The sequence below is a fragment of the Carcharodon carcharias genome, assembly GCF_017639515.1.
Source record: "Carcharodon carcharias isolate sCarCar2 chromosome 24 unlocalized genomic scaffold, sCarCar2.pri SUPER_24_unloc_1, whole genome shotgun sequence".
In the NCBI taxonomy this organism is placed as follows: Eukaryota; Metazoa; Chordata; class Chondrichthyes; order Lamniformes; family Lamnidae; genus Carcharodon; species Carcharodon carcharias.
The window spans coordinates 3264992-3280767 of record NW_024470584.1 but is presented as its reverse complement, the minus strand read 5'-3'; the positions used below and the strand labels follow the sequence as shown (position 1 = coordinate 3280767).

Genomic DNA, 15776 nt, shown 5'->3' with positions numbered 1-15776 from the left:
ACAGATTTCTCCCTGAGAGAGAGGGACTGAGAGACACCAGTCTGTGTACAGATATCTCCCTGAGAGAGAGAGCAGAACTGTGAGACACCAGTCAGTGTACAGATATCTCCCTGAGAGAGAGAGCAGAACTGTGAGACACCAGTCAGTGTACAGATATCTCCCTGAGAGAGAGGGACTGAGAGACACCAGTCAGTGTACTGCTCCCTTCTGAGAGAGATGGACTGAGAGACACCAGTCAGTGTACAGATATCTCCCTGAGAGAGAGGGACTGAGAGACACCAGTCAGTTTACAGATCCCTCCGGAGAGAGATGGACTGAGAGACACCAGTCAGTGTACAGATCCCTCCTGAGAGAGAGGGACTGAGAGACACCAGTCAGTGTACAGATATCTCCCTGAGAGAGAGTGGGACTGAGAGACACCAGTCAGTGTACAGATATCTCCCTCAGAGAGAGGTACTGAGAGACACTAGTCAGTGTACAGATATCTCCCTGAGAGAGAGGGACTGAGAGACACCTGTCAGTGTACAGATATCTCCCTGAGAGAGAGACTGAGTGACACCAGTCAGTGTACATATATCTCCCTGAGAGAGAGGTACTGAGAGACACCAGCCAGTGTACAGATATCTCCCTGAGAGAAAGGGACTGAGAGAAACCAGTCAGTGTACAGATATCTCCCTGAGAGTGAGGGACTGAGAGACACCAGTCAGTGTACAGATATCTCCCTGAGAGAGGGGGACTGAGAAACACCAGTCAGTGTACAGATATCTCTCTGAGAGAGAGACTGAGAGACACCAGTCAGTGTACATATATCTCCCTGAGATAGTGTGACTGAGAGACTCCAGTCAGTGTACAGATATCTCCCTGACAGAGAGACTGAGAGACACCAGTCAGTGTACAGATATCTCCCTGAGACAGAGAGAGGTACTGAGAGACACCAGTCAGTGTACAGATATCTCCCTGAGAGAGAGGGACTGAGAGACACCAGTCAGTGTATGGATATCTCCCTGAGAGAGAGGGACTGAGAGACACCAGTCAGTGTACAGATATCTCCCTGAGAGAGGGACTGAGAGACACAAGCCAGTGTACAGATATCTCCCTGAGAGAGGGACTGAGAGACACAAGCCAGTGTACAGATATCTCCCTGAGAGTGAGGTACTGAGAGACACGAGTCAGTGTACAGATATCTCCCTGAGTGAGAGACTGAGAGACATCAGTCAGTGTACAGATATCTCCCTGAGAGAGAGGGACTGAGAGACACCAGCCAGTGTACAGATATCTCCCTGAGAGTGAGGTTCTGAGAGACACGAGTCAGTGTACAGATATCTCCCTGAGAGAGAGACTGGGAGACACCAGTCAGTGTACAGCTATCTCCCTGAGAGTGAGAGAGGGACTGAGAGACACCAGTCACTGTACAGATATCTCCCTGAGAGTGAGGTACTGAGAGACACGAGTCAGTGTACAGATATCTCCCTGAGAGAGAGACTGAGAGACACCAGTCAGTGTACAGATATCTCCCTGAGAGTGAGGTACTGAGAGACACGAGTCAGTGTACAGATATCTCCCTGAGAGAGAGACTGAGAGACACCAGTCAGTGTACAGATATCTCCCTGAGAGTGAGAGAGGGACTGAGAGACACCAGTCACTGTACAGATATCTCCCTGAGAGAGAGAGAGGGACTGAGAGACACCAGTCAGTGTAGAGATATCTCCCTGTGGGAGAGGGACTGAGAGACACCAGTCAGTGTACAGATATCTCCCCGAGAGTGAGGTACTGAGAGACACCAGTCAGTGTACAGATATCTCCATGAGAGAGAGGGACTGTGAGACACCAGTCAGTGTACAGATATCTCCCTGAGAGAGAGGGACTGAGAGACACCAGTCAGTGTACAGATATCTCCCTGAGAGAGAGGGAATGAGAGACACCAGTCAGTGTATAGATATCTCCCTGAAAGAGCGGGACTGTGAGACACCAGTCAGTGTACAGATATCTCCCTGAGAGTGAGGTACTGATAGACACCAGTCAGTGTACAGATATCTCCCTGAGAGAGGGACTGAGAGACACCAGTCAGTGTACAGATATCTCACTGATAGAGAGGGACTGAGAGACACCAGTCAGTGTATAGATATCTCCCTGAAAGAGCGGGACTGTGAGACACCAGTCAGTGTACAGATATCTCCCTGAGAGAGAGGTACTGAGAGACACAAGTCAGTGTACAGTTATCTCCCTGAGAGAGAGACTGAGTGACACCAGTCATTGTACAGATATCTCCCTGAGAGTGAGGTACTGAGAGACACCAGTCAGTGTACAGATATCTCCCTGAGAGAGAGAGACTGAGAGTCACCAGTCAGTGTACAGATATCTCCCTGAGAGTGAGGGACTGAGAGACACGAGTCAGTGTACAGATATCTCCCTGAGAGTGAGGGACTGAGAGACACCAGTCAGTGTACAGATATCTCCCTGAGAGAGAGGGACTGAGAGACACCAGTCTTAGTACAGATATCTCCCTGAGAGAGAGGGACTGAGAGACACCAGTCTTAGTACAGATATCTCCCTGAGTGAGGGGACTGAGAGACACCAGTCAGTGTACAGATGTCTCCCTGAGAGGGAGGGAATGAGAGACACCAGTCAGTGTACAGATATCTCCCTGAGAGAGAGGGACTGAGAGACACCAGTTAGTGTACAGATGTCTCCCTGAGAGGGAGGGAATGAGAGACACCAGTCAGTGTACAGATATCTCCCTGAGAGAGAGGGACTGAGAGACACCAGTCTTAGTACAGATAGCTCCCTGAGAGAGAGGGACTGAGAGACACCAGTCAGTGTACAGATATCTCCCTGAGAGTGAGGGACTGAGAGACACCAGTCAGTGTATAGATATCTCCCTGAGAGGGAGGGAATGAGAGACACCAGTCAGTGTACAGATATCTCCCTGAGAGTGAGGGACTGAGAGACACCAGTCAGTGTATAGATATCTCCCTGAGAGGGAGGGAATGAGAGACACCAGTCAGTGTACAGATATCTCCCTGAGAGAGAGGGACTGGGAGACACCAGTCAGTGTACAGATATCTCCCTGAGAGGGAGGGAATGAGAGACACCAGTCAGTGTATAGATATCTCCCTGAGAGGGAGGGAATGAGAGACACCAGTCTTTTTTATCCTCTTCCTCTCGCTGTCTCTCTCTCTCTCTCTTTCTCTAGTCGTCTTGGCGTCCAACATGTCCGGCGCCGCCATGTATGAGTTGGTGAGGGTCGGCCACAGTGAGCTGGTTGGTGAGATTATCCGATTGGAAGGGGACATGGCAACTGTCCAAGTCTACGAGGAGACCTGTATCCTTTCTTGTTGCCCCTCCCGGGCAGGGCAAGGGGGTGGGGGGGTATTTGCTGGCGCGTCGCCGTGTGTTACGGTGGGGTTTGCTGGTGCGTTGCCACGGGCTACGGGGGCTTGGTCGTCGCCCTGTCCAGGTAGGCCGCGTTTCCAGCCTGTTGGCCTCTGGCCGTGTTGACATCCTGAGCCGGCCTATAGCTGGTGTGTCGGTGGGCGACCCTGTGCTGCGGACCGAGAAGCCCCTGTCGGTGGAGCTGGGCCCCGGGATCATGGGCTCCATCTTCGATGGGATCCAGAGGCCCCTCTTCGACATCTGGCAGCTAACCCAGAGCATCTACATCCCCAGGGGCGTCAATGTCACCCCGCTGCCCACCCACGCCAAGTGGGAGTTCACCCCGGAGCCTCACATCAGGGTAAGGGGAGGGAGGGGCGGGGAGTGGGGCGGAGGGAAAGAGAGAGATAGAGATAAAAAAACGGAGGGATCGAAGAGGAGAGAGAGAGAGCGGGGGAGAGACGGAGGGAGGGGGAGGGAGAAGGAGGGAGAGTGAGAAATGGAGGGATCAAAGTGGAACCTGAGAGGTTGGGGAGAGATGGAGGGATGGGGAGAGGGAGAGAGAGAGAAACCGAGGGATCATAGTGGAACGTGAGGGGTTGTGGAGAGATGGAGGGATGGGGAGAGGGAGAGAGAGAGAAACCGAGGGATCATAGTGGAACGTGAGGGGTTGAGGAGAGATGGAGGGATGGGGAAAGGGAGAGAGAGAGAAACTGAGGGTTCAAAGTGGAACATGAGGGGTTGGGGAGAGATGGAGGGATGGGGAGAGGGAGAGAGAGAGAAACCGAGGGATCAAAGGGGGAAGGCAAGGGGCGGGAGATGGAGGGATGGGGAGAGGGAGAGAGAGAGAAAGAGAAATGGAGGGATCGAAGGGGAGAGAGGCGGTAGAGAACGAGGGAGGGGTAGAGAGAGTGGGGAGGAGTGGGGGAGAGAAATGGAGGGAGGGAGAGTATGAAGGAAGAGAGACAGTGGGAGAGAGAGGGGGAGAGGGAAAGAGAGAGAGCGAAAAAAATGGAGGGAGAGAGAGATGGAGAAAGAGGGAGGAGAAGGAGAAATGGAGGGATTGAAAGGGAGAGAGGGAGAAAATAGGGAGTGGGGGGGAGAGAGAAAGAAATGGAAGGAGGGAGAGAGACAGAGGGGGAGAAAGAGAGAGAGAGAATGTGAGAGACAAGGAGAGAGAGAGAGAGAAAAAACAGAGGGTCTGAAGAGGAGAGAGAGGGGGAGAAACGGGGGAAGGAGGAGGGAGAAGGAGAGAGGGAGAAACAGAGGGATCAAAGGGCAAAGAGAGAGGGGAAGTGACGGAGGGACAGGGAGAGAGAAGGAGAGAGAGAGAGAGAGAGAGAGAGAGAGAAATGGAGAAACCGAAGGGGAGAGAGTTGGTAGAGAAGGAGCGAGGGATAGAGAGAGAGGGAGGGAGGAGTGGGGGAGAGAAAGTGAGAAATGGAGGGAGGGAGGGAAAGAGAGGGGAGAGAGGGGGACAGTACTGGAGGAGGAGATACAGAGGGGGAGAGGGGGGAGAGAGAGAGAGAGAAACACAGGAAGCGAAGGGGAGAGAGGGGGAGAGGGAGAACAAAATGGAGGGAGAGAGAGATGGAGAGAGCGGGAGGAGAGGGAGAAATGGACGGATTGAAAAGGAGAGACGGAGAGATTGGAAAGAGAGTGCAGGAGGGGGAGGGAGAGAGAGAAATGGAAGAGGGGGAGAGATAGAGGGAGAGAGGGAGAGAGATGAAGGGATCGAAGGGGAGAGAGGGAGAAAGTGGGAGAGAGAGCTGACAGGAGAGGGAGAGCAAAAGTGAGAGAATAATGGAGAGAGGGGGAAAGAGAGGGGGAGAAAGGGAGTGGGAGGGACAAAGAGCACCTGAGGGGGAGTGAGGGGGAGAAGGAGAGAGAGAAAAAAATGGAGGGAGATAGAGAAAAAATGGAGGAGGGAGAGAGAGAGATGGAGATGGACAGCGAGAGATAGAGGTGGAGAGGCAGGGAGGGGTGAGAGAGAGAGAGCAAGGGAGGGTGAGAAATGAAGAAAGGGGAAGGGGGGAAGAGAGAGAGAGAGAGGGAAGGGAAGGAAGATGAGAGAAAGGGAGAGAGAGTGGAAGGAAGGGAGGGTAAGAGAGAGTGTGGGAGAGATGGGAGAAAGGGAGGGAAAGGAGGAGAGGGCGGGTTAGAGGAAGAGGGAGAGAGAGGGATGGTGGTGAGCAACAGAAGAGGGAGGTGGAGAGGGAGGAAGGGAGAGAGGGAGAAGGGAGAGATTGAGGGAGAGAAAGAGGAAGGCGAGGGGAGAAAAGGTAAAGGGGACGAGCAGGAGGAAGGGAACGAGAGGAAGTGGCGAGAGCACCGAGAGAGAGAGGGAGAAGGGGAGAGAGGGAAGTGAGGACGTGGGCAGAGAGAGAGAGAGAGAGAGAGAGAGAGAGAAAGAGAAAGAGACAGTGACAGGCAAAGGGATGAAAGAAATGGAGAGGCTGTGAAAGAGCCAGAGGGAGAGATGAAGAGCCTGGGAAAAAGTCGAAGGGAGAGATGAAGAGATTGTGAAAGGGTCAGAGGGAGCGCTAGCAAGAGTGTGACAGAGGCAGGCAGAGAGAGATGGAGGGAACGTGAAAGGGTCAGGGGGAGAGATGTTGGGAGTGTGACAGATTTGGAGGGAGAAATGGAGAGAGTGTGAGAGTGTCAGAGGGAGAGATGGAGTGAGTGTGACAGTCAAACAGAGAGATGGAGTGAGTGGGACAGTCTCAGGTGGAGAGATGGAGAGAGTGTGAGAGAATCAGAGGGAGAGACAGAGAGCGTGTGACAGTCAAATGGAGAGATGGAGTGAGAGGGACATGTTTGGAAGGAGAGACGAAGTGAGTGGGATAGACTTAGATGGAGAGACAAGAGTGTGAGATAGTCGGAGGGAGAAATGGAATGAGTGTGAGAGATTCAGAGGGAGAGATGGAGAGAGTGTGAGAGTCAAACGAAGAGATGGAGTGAGTGGGACAGACTCAGATGGAGAGACGGAAAGGGTGTGAGAGAGTCAGAGGGAGAAATGGAGTAAGTGTAAGAGTGGGAGGGAGAAATGGAGTGAACGTGAGAGAGCCGGAAGGAGAGATGGAGTAAGTGTGAAATAGTGGGAGGGAGAGGTGGAGTGAGTGTGAGAGAATCAGAGGGAGAGATGGAGTGAGTGTGAGAGAGTGGGAGAGAGAGATGGAGTGAGTGGGACAGTCCCAGGTGGAGAGATGGAGAGAGCATGAGAGATTCGAAGGGAGAGATGGAGTGAATGTGAGAGAGAGTCAGAGAGAGAGGCGGAGTGAGTGCAAGAGAGTCGGTGGAGAGAGCCGGAGGGAGAGGCAGAGTGAGTTTGAGAGAGTGGGAGGGAGTGATGGAGTGAGTGTGAGAGAGTGGGAGGGAGACATGGAGTGAGTGTGAGAGAGTGGGAGGGAGAGATGGAGTGAGTGTGAGAGAGTGGGAGGGAGAGATGGAGTGAGTGTGAGAGAGTGGGAGGGAGAGATGGAGTGAGTGTGAGAGAGTGGGAGGGAGAGACGGAGAGAGTGTGAGAGAGTGGGAGGGAGACATGGAGTGAGTGTGAGAGAGTGGGAGGGAGAGATGGAGTGAGTGTGAGAGAGTGGGAGGGAGAGATGGAGTGAGTGTGAGAGAGTGGGAGGGAGAGATGGAGTGAGTGTGAGAGAGTGGGAGGGAGAGATGGAGTGAGTGTGAGAGAGTGGGAGGGAGAGATGGAGTGAGTGTGAGAGAGTGGGAGGGAGAGATGGAGTGAGTGTGAGAGAGTTGGAGGGAGAGATGGAGTGAGTGTGAGAGAGTGGGAGAGAGAGATGGAGTGAGTGTGAGAGAGTCGGAGGGAGTGATGGAGTGAGTGTGAGAGAGTCGGAGGGAGTGATGGAGTGAGTGTGAGAGAGTCGGAGGGAGAGATGGAGTGAGTGTGAGAGAGTCGGAGGGAGAGATGGAGTGAGTGGGACAGACTCAGATGGAGAGATGGAGTGAGTGTGAGAGAGTCAGAGAGAGAGATGGAGTGAGTGGGACAGACTCAGATGGAGAGATGGAGTGAGTGTGAGAGAGTCGGAGAGAGAGATGGAGTGAGTGGGACAGACTCAGATGGAGAGATGGAGTGAGTGTGAGAGAGTTGGAGGGAGAGATGGAGTGAGTGTGAGAGAGTGGGAGAGAGAGATGGAGTGAGTGTGAGAGAGTGGGAGAGAGAGATGGAGTGAGTGTGGGAGGGAGAGATGGAGTGAGTGGGACAGACTCAGATGGAGAGATGGAGTGAGTGTGAGAGAGTGGGAGGGAGAGATGGAGTGAGTGTGAGAGAGTGGGAGGGAGAGATGGAGTGAGTGTGAGAGAGTGGGAGGGAGAGATGGAGTGAGTGTGAGAGAGTGGGAGGGAGAGATGGAGTGAGTGTGAGAGAGTGGGAGGGAGAGATGGAGTGAGTGTGAGAGAGTTGGAGGGAGTGATGGAGTGAGTGTGAGAGAGTTGGAGGGAGTGATGGAGTGAGTGTGAGAGAGTGGGAGGGAGAGATGGAGTGAGTGTGAGAGAGTGAGAGGGAGAGATGGAGTGAGTGGGACAGACTCAGATGGAGAGATGGAGTGAGTGTGAGAGAGTGAGAGGGAGAGATGGAGTGAGTGGGACAGACTCAGATGGAGAGATGGAGTGAGTGTGAGAGAGTTGGAGAGAGAGATGGAGTGAGTGTGAGAGAGTCGGAGGGAGTGATGGAGTGAGTGTGAGAGAGTCGGAGGGAGAGATGGAGTGAGTGGGACAGACTCAGATGGAGAGATGGAGTGAGTGTGAGAGAGTTGGAGGGAGAGATGGAGTGAGTGTGAGAGAGTGGGAGAGAGAGATGGAGTGAGTGTGAGAGAGTGGGAGAGAGAGATGGAGTGAGTGTGGGAGGGAGAGATGGAGTGAGTGGGACAGACTCAGATGGAGAGATGGAGTGAGTGTGAGAGAGTTGGAGGGAGAGATGGAGTGAGTGGGACAGACTCAGATGGAGAGATGGAGTGAGTGTGAGAGAGTTGGAGGGAGAGATGGAGTGAGTGGGACAGACTCAGATGGAGAGATGGAGTGAGTGTGAGAGAGTCGGAGGGAGAGATGGAGTGAGTGTGAGAGAGTCGGAGGGAGAGATGGAGTGAGTGGGACAGACTCAGATGGAGAGATGGAGTGAGTGTGAGAGAGTCGGATGGAGAGATGGAGTGAGTGTGAGAGAGTCGGAGGGAGAGATGGAGTGAGTGGGACAGACTCAGATGGAGAGATGGAGTGAGTGTGAGAGAGTTGGAGGGAGAGATGGAGTGAGTGGGACAGACTCAGATGGAGAGATGGAGTGAGTGTGAGAGAGTCGGAGGGAGAGATGGAGTGAGTGTGAGAGAGTGGGAGAGAGAGATGGAGTGAGTGTGAGAGAGTTGGAGGGAGTGAAGGAGTGAGTGTGAGAGAGTGGGAGAGAGAGATGGAGTGAGTGTGAGAGAGTCGGATGGAGAGATGGAGTGAGTGTGAGAGAGTCGGAGGGAGAGATGGAGTGAGTGGGACAGACTCAGATGGAGAGATGGAGTGAGTGTGAGAGAGTTGGAGGGAGAGATGGAGTGAGTGGGACAGACTCAGATGGAGAGATGGAGTGAGTGTGAGAGAGTCGGAGGGAGAGATGGAGTGAGTGTGAGAGAGTGGGAGAGAGAGATGGAGTGAGTGTGGGAGGGAGAGATGGAGTGAGTGGGACAGACTCAGATGGAGAGATGGAGTGAGTGTGAGAGAGTGGGAGGGAGAGATGGAGTGAGTGTGAGAGAGTGGGAGGGAGAGATGGAGTGAGTGTGAGAGAGTGGGAGGGAGAGATGGAGTGAGTGTGAGAGAGTGGGAGGGAGAGATGGAGTGAGTGTGAGAGAGTGGGAGGGAGAGATGGAGTGAGTGTGAGAGAGTGGGAGGGAGTGATGGAGTGAGTGTGAGTCAGTGGGAGGGAGAGATGGAGTGAGTGTGAGAGAGTGGGAGGGAGAGATGGAGTGAGTGTGAGAGAGTGGGAGGGAGAGATGGAGAGAGTTTGAGAGAGTTGGAGGGAGAGATGGAGTGAGTGTGAGAGAGTCGGAGGGAGAGATGGAGTGAGTGTGAGAGAGTGGGAGGGAGAGATGGAGAGAGTTTGAGAGAGTTGGAGGGAGAGATGGAGTGAGTGTGAGAGAGTGGGAGGGAGAGATGGAGTGAGTGTGAGAGAGTGGGAGGGAGAGATGGAGAGAGTTTGAGAGAGTTGGAGGGAGAGATGGAGTGAGTGTGAGAGAGTCGGAGGGAGAGATGGAGTGAGTGGGACAGACTCAGATGGAGAGATGGAGTGAGTGTGAGAGAGTGGGAGAGAGAGATGGAGTGAGTGTGAGAGAGTCGGAGGGAGTGATGGAGTGAGTGTGAGAGAGTCGGAGGGAGAGATGGAGTGAGTGGGACAGACTCAGATGGAGAGATGGAGTGAGTGTGAGAGAGTCGGATGGAGAGATGGAGTGAGTGTGAGAGAGTGGGAGAGAGAGATGGAGTGAGTGTGGGAGAGAGAGATGGAGTGAGTGTGGGAGGGAGAGATGGAGTGAGTGTGGGAGGGAGAGATGGAGTGAGTGGGACAGACTCAGATGGAGAGATGGAGTGAGTGTGAGAGAGTTGGAGGGAGAGATGGAGTGAGTGGGACAGACTCAGATGGAGAGATGGAGTGAGTGTGAGAGAGTCGGAGGGAGAGATGGAGTGAGTGTGAGAGAGTCGGAGGGAGAGATGGAGTGAGTGGGACAGACTCAGATGGAGAGATGGAGTGAGTGTGAGAGAGTGGGATGGAGAGATGGAGTGAGTGGGACAGACTCAGATGGAGAGATGGAGTGAGTGTGAGAGAGTCGGAGGGAGAGATGGAGTGAGTGTGAGAGAGTGGGAGAGAGAGATGGAGTGAGTGTGAGAGAGTTGGAGGGAGTGAAGGAGTGAGTGTGAGAGAGTGGGAGAGAGAGATGGAGTGAGTGTGAGAGAGTTGGAGGGAGTGAAGGAGTGAGTGTGAGAGAGTGGGAGAGAGAGATGGAGTGAGTGTGAGAGAGTGGGAGAGAGAGATGGAGTGAGTGTGGGAGGGAGAGATGGAGTGAGTGGGACAGACTCAGATGGAGAGATGGAGTGAGTGTGAGAGAGTTGGAGGGAGTGATGGTGTGAGTGTGAGAGAGTGGGAGGGAGAGATGGAGTGAGTGTGGGAGGGAGAGATGGAGAGAGTTTGAGAGAGTGGGAGGGAGAGATGGAGAGAGTGTGAGAGAGTGAGAGGGAGAGATGGAGTGAGTGTGAGAGAGTGAGAGGGAGAGATGGAGTGAGTGTGAGAGAGTGAGAGGGAGAGATGGAGTGAGTGTGAGAGAGTGGGAGAGAGAGATGGAGTGAGTGTGGGAGGGAGAGATGGAGTGAGTGTGCGAGAGGGAGAGATGGAGTGAGTGTGCGAGAGGGAGAGATGGAGTGAGTGTGAGAGAGTGAGAGGGAGAGATGGAGTGAGTGTGAGAGAGTGAGAGGGAGAGATGGAGTGAGTGTGAGAGAGTGAGAGGGAGAGATGGAGTGAGTGTGAGAGAGTGAGAGGGAGAGATGGAGTGAGTGTGAGAGAGTGAGAGGGAGAGATGGAGTGAGTGTGAGAGAGTGAGAGGGAGAGATGGAGTGAGTGTGAGAGAGTGGGAGGGAGAGATGGAGTGAGTGTGAGAGAGTGAGAGGGAGAGATGGAGTGAGTGTGAGAGAGTGAGAGGGAGAGATGAAGTGAGTGTGAGAGAGTGGGAGGGAGAGATGGAGTGAGTGTGAGAGAGTGAGAGGGAGAGATGGAGTGAGTGTGAGAGAGTGAGAGGGAGAGATGGAGTGAGTGTGAGAGAGTCGGAGAGAGAGATGGAGTGAGTGGGACAGACTCAGGTGGAGAGATGGAGTGAGTGTGAGAGAGTGAGAGGGAGAGATGGAGTGAGTGTGAGAGAGTGAGAGGGAGAGATGGAGTGAGTGTGAGAGAGTCGGAGAGAGAGATGGAGTGAGTGGGACAGACTCAGATGGAGAGATGGAGTGAGTGTGAGAGAGTTGGAGGGAGTGATGGAGTGAGTGTGAGAGAGTCGGAGGGAGAGATGGAGTGAGTGGGACAGACTCAGATGGAGAGATGGAGTGAGTGTGAGAGAGTTGAAGGGAGTGATGGAGTGAGTGTGTGAGAGTCGGAGGGAGAGATGGAGTGAGTGGGACAGACTCAGATGGAGAGATGGAGTGAGTGTGAGAGAGTTGGAGGGAGAGATGGAGTGAGTGGGACAGACTCAGATGGAGAGATGGAGTGAGTGTGAGAGAGTCGGAGGGAGAGATGGAGTGAGTGTGAGAGAGTCGGAGGGAGAGATGGAGTGAGTGGGACAGACTCAGATGGAGAGATGGAGTGAGTGTGAGAGAGTCGGAGGGAGAGATGGAGTGAGTGGGACAGACTCAGATGGAGAGATGGAGTGAGTGTGAGAGAGTGGGAGGGAGTGATGGAGTGAGTGTGAGAGAGTTGGAGGGAGAGATGGAGTGAGTGGGACAGACTCAGATGGAGAGATGGAGTGAGTGTGAGAGAGTCGGAGGGAGAGATGGAGTGAGTGGGACAGACTCAGATGGAGAGATGGAGTGAGTGTGAGAGAGTCGGAGGGAGAGATGGAGTGAGTGGGACAGACTCAGATGGAGAGATGGAGTGAGTGTGAGAGAGTCGGAGGGAGAGATGGAGTGAGTGGGACAGACTCAGATGGAGAGATGGAGTGAGTGTGAGAGAGTCGGAGGGAGTGATGGAGTGAGTGTGAGAGAGTGGGAGGGAGAGATGGAGTGAGTGTGAGAGAGTGAGAGGGAGAGATGGAGTGAGTGGGACAGACTCAGATGGAGAGATGGAGTGAGTGTGAGAGAGTGGGAGAGAGAGATGGAGTGAGTGTGAGAGAGTCGGAGGGAGTGATGGAGTGAGTGTGAGAGAGTCGGAGGGAGAGATGGAGTGAGTGGGACAGACTCAGATGGAGAGATGGAGTGAGTGTGAGAGAGTTGGAGGGAGAGATGGAGTGAGTGTGAGAGAGTGGGAGAGAGAGATGGAGTGAGTGTGAGAGAGTGGGAGAGAGAGATGGAGTGAGTGTGGGAGGGAGAGATGGAGTGAGTGGGACAGACTCAGATGGAGAGATGGAGTTAGTGTGAGAGAGTTGGAGGGAGAGATGGAGTGAGTGGGACAGACTCAGATGGAGAGATGGAGTGAGTGTGAGAGAGTTGGAGGGAGAGATGGAGTGAGTGGGACAGACTCAGATGGAGAGATGGAGTGAGTGTGAGAGAGTCGGAGGGAGAGATGGAGTGAGTGTGAGAGAGTCGGAGGGAGAGATGGAGTGAGTGGGACAGACTCAGATGGAGAGATGGAGTGAGTGTGAGAGAGTCGGATGGAGAGATGGAGTGAGTGTGAGAGAGTCGGAGGGAGAGATGGAGTGAGTGGGACAGACTCAGATGGAGAGATGGAGTGAGTGTGAGAGAGTTGGAGGGAGAGATGGAGTGAGTGGGACAGACTCAGATGGAGAGATGGAGTGAGTGTGAGAGAGTCGGAGGGAGAGATGGAGTGAGTGTGAGAGAGTGGGAGAGAGAGATGGAGTGAGTGTGAGAGAGTTGGAGGGAGTGAAGGAGTGAGTGTGAGAGAGTGGGAGAGAGAGATGGAGTGAGTGTGAGAGAGTCGGATGGAGAGATGGAGTGAGTGTGAGAGAGTCGGAGGGAGAGATGGAGTGAGTGGGACAGACTCAGATGGAGAGATGGAGTGAGTGTGAGAGAGTTGGAGGGAGAGATGGAGTGAGTGGGACAGACTCAGATGGAGAGATGGAGTGAGTGTGAGAGAGTCGGAGGGAGAGATGGAGTGAGTGTGAGAGAGTTGGAGGGAGTGAAGGAGTGAGTGTGAGAGAGTGGGAGAGAGAGATGGAGTGAGTGTGAGAGAGTGGGAGGGAGAGATGGAGTGAGTGTGAGAGAGTGGGAGGGAGAGATGGAGTGAGTGTGAGAGAGTGGGAGGGAGAGATGGAGTGAGTGTGAGAGAGTGGGAGGGAGTGATGGAGTGAGTGTGAGTCAGTGGGAGGGAGAGATGGAGTGAGTGTGAGAGAGTGGGAGGGAGAGATGGAGTGAGTGTGAGAGAGTGGGAGGGAGAGATGGAGAGAGTTTGAGAGAGTTGGAGGGAGAGATGGAGTGAGTGTGAGAGAGTCGGAGGGAGAGATGGAGTGAGTGTGAGAGAGTGGGAGGGAGAGATGGAGAGAGTTTGAGAGAGTTGGAGGGAGAGATGGAGTGAGTGTGAGAGAGTGGGAGGGAGAGATGGAGTGAGTGTGAGAGAGTGGGAGGGAGAGATGGAGAGAGTTTGAGAGAGTTGGAGGGAGAGATGGAGTGAGTGTGAGAGAGTCGGAGGGAGAGATGGAGTGAGTGGGACAGACTCAGATGGAGAGATGGAGTGAGTGTGAGAGAGTGGGAGAGAGAGATGGAGTGAGTGTGAGAGAGTCGGAGGGAGTGATGGAGTGAGTGTGAGAGAGTCGGAGGGAGAGATGGAGTGAGTGGGACAGACTCAGATGGAGAGATGGAGTGAGTGTGAGAGAGTCGGATGGAGAGATGGAGTGAGTGTGAGAGAGTGGGAGAGAGAGATGGAGTGAGTGTGGGAGAGAGAGATGGAGTGAGTGTGGGAGGGAGAGATGGAGTGAGTGTGGGAGGGAGAGATGGAGTGAGTGGGACAGACTCAGATGGAGAGATGGAGTGAGTGTGAGAGAGTTGGAGGGAGAGATGGAGTGAGTGGGACAGACTCAGATGGAGAGATGGAGTGAGTGTGAGAGAGTCGGAGGGAGAGATGGAGTGAGTGTGAGAGAGTCGGAGGGAGAGATGGAGTGAGTGGGACAGACTCAGATGGAGAGATGGAGTGAGTGTGAGAGAGTCGGATGGAGAGATGGAGTGAGTGGGACAGACTCAGATGGAGAGATGGAGTGAGTGTGAGAGAGTCGGAGGGAGAGATGGAGTGAGTGTGAGAGAGTGGGAGAGAGAGATGGAGTGAGTGTGAGAGAGTTGGAGGGAGTGAAGGAGTGAGTGTGAGAGAGTGGGAGAGAGAGATGGAGTGAGTGTGAGAGAGTTGGAGGGAGTGAAGGAGTGAGTGTGAGAGAGTGGGAGAGAGAGATGGAGTGAGTGTGAGAGAGTGGGAGAGAGAGATGGAGTGAGTGTGGGAGGGAGAGATGGAGTGAGTGGGACAGACTCAGATGGAGAGTTGGAGTGAGTGTGAGAGAGTTGGAGGGAGTGATGGAGTGAGTGTGAGAGAGTGGGAGGGAGAGATGGAGTGAGTGTGGGAGGGAGAGATGGAGAGAGTTTGAGAGAGTGGGAGGGAGAGATGGAGAGAGTGTGAGTCAGTGGGAGGGAGAGATGGAGTGAGTGTGAGAGAGTGAGAGGGAGAGATGGAGAGAGTGTGAGAGAGTGGGAGGGAGAGATGGAGAGAGTGTGAGTCAGTGGGAGGGAGAGATGGAGTGAGTGTGAGAGAGTGAGAGGGAGAGATGGAGAGAGTGTGAGAGAGTGAGAGGGAGAGATGGAGTGAGTGTGAGAGAGTGAGAGGGAGAGATGGAGTGAGTGTGAGAGAGTGGGAGAGAGAGATGGAGTGAGTGTGGGAGGGAGAGATGGAGTGAGTGTGCGAGAGGGAGAGATGGAGTGAGTGTGCGAGAGGGAGAGATGGAGTGAGTGTGAGAGAGTGAGAGGGAGAGATGGAGTGAGTGTGAGAGAGTGAGAGGGAGAGATGGAGTGAGTGTGAGAGAGTGAGAGGGAGAGATGGAGTGAGTGTGAGAGAGTGAGAGGGAGAGATGGAGTGAGTGTGAGAGAGTGAGAGGGAGAGATGGAGTGAGTGTGAGAGAGTGAGAGGGAGAGATGGAGTGAGTGTGAGAGAGTGGGAGGGAGAGATGGAGTGAGTGTGAGAGAGTGAGAGGGAGAGATGGAGTGAGTGTGAGAGAGTGAGAGGGAGAGATGAAGTGAGTGTGAGAGAGTGGGAGGGAGAGATGGAGTGAGTGTGAGAGAGTGAGAGGGAGAGATGGAGTGAGTGTGAGAGAGTGGGAGGGAGAGATGGAGTGAGTGTGAGAGAGTCGGAGGGAGAGATGGAGTGAGTGTGAGAGAGTCGGAGAGAGAGATGGAGTGAGTGGGACAGACTCAGGTGGAGAGATGGAGTGAGTGTGAGAGAGTGAGAGGGAGAGATGGAGTGAGTGTGAGAGAGTGAGAGGGAGAGATGGAGTGAGTGTGAGAGAGTCGGAGAGAGAGATGGAGTGAGTGGGACAGACTCAGATGGAGAGATGGAGTGAGTGTGAGAGAGTTGGAGGGAGTGATGGAGTGAGTGTGAGAGAGTCGGAGGGAGAGATGGAGTGAGTGGGACAGACTCAGATGGAGAGATGGAGTGAGTGTGAGAGAGTTGAAGGGAGTGATGGAGTGAGTGTGTGAGAGTCGGAGGGAGAGATGGAGTGAGTGGGACAGACTCA

The 15776-nt window shown here is 53.8% G+C and overlaps 1 protein-coding gene across 2 annotated transcripts in view; it reads left to right on the top strand.

Annotated features, from left to right (window-relative positions):
• Nucleotides 1-15776, top strand: part of LOC121273478 (V-type proton ATPase catalytic subunit A-like) — a 160730-nt gene that overhangs the window by 32818 nt on the left and 112136 nt on the right. For both annotated transcript variants that reach the window (XM_041180645.1, XM_041180644.1), the window contains exons 3-4: nucleotides 3194-3322; nucleotides 3519-3733. In XM_041180645.1, the coding sequence (XP_041036579.1) occupies nucleotides 3194-3322; nucleotides 3519-3733 (344 nt within the window). The remainder of the gene's footprint in view (nucleotides 1-3193; nucleotides 3323-3518; nucleotides 3734-15776) is intronic.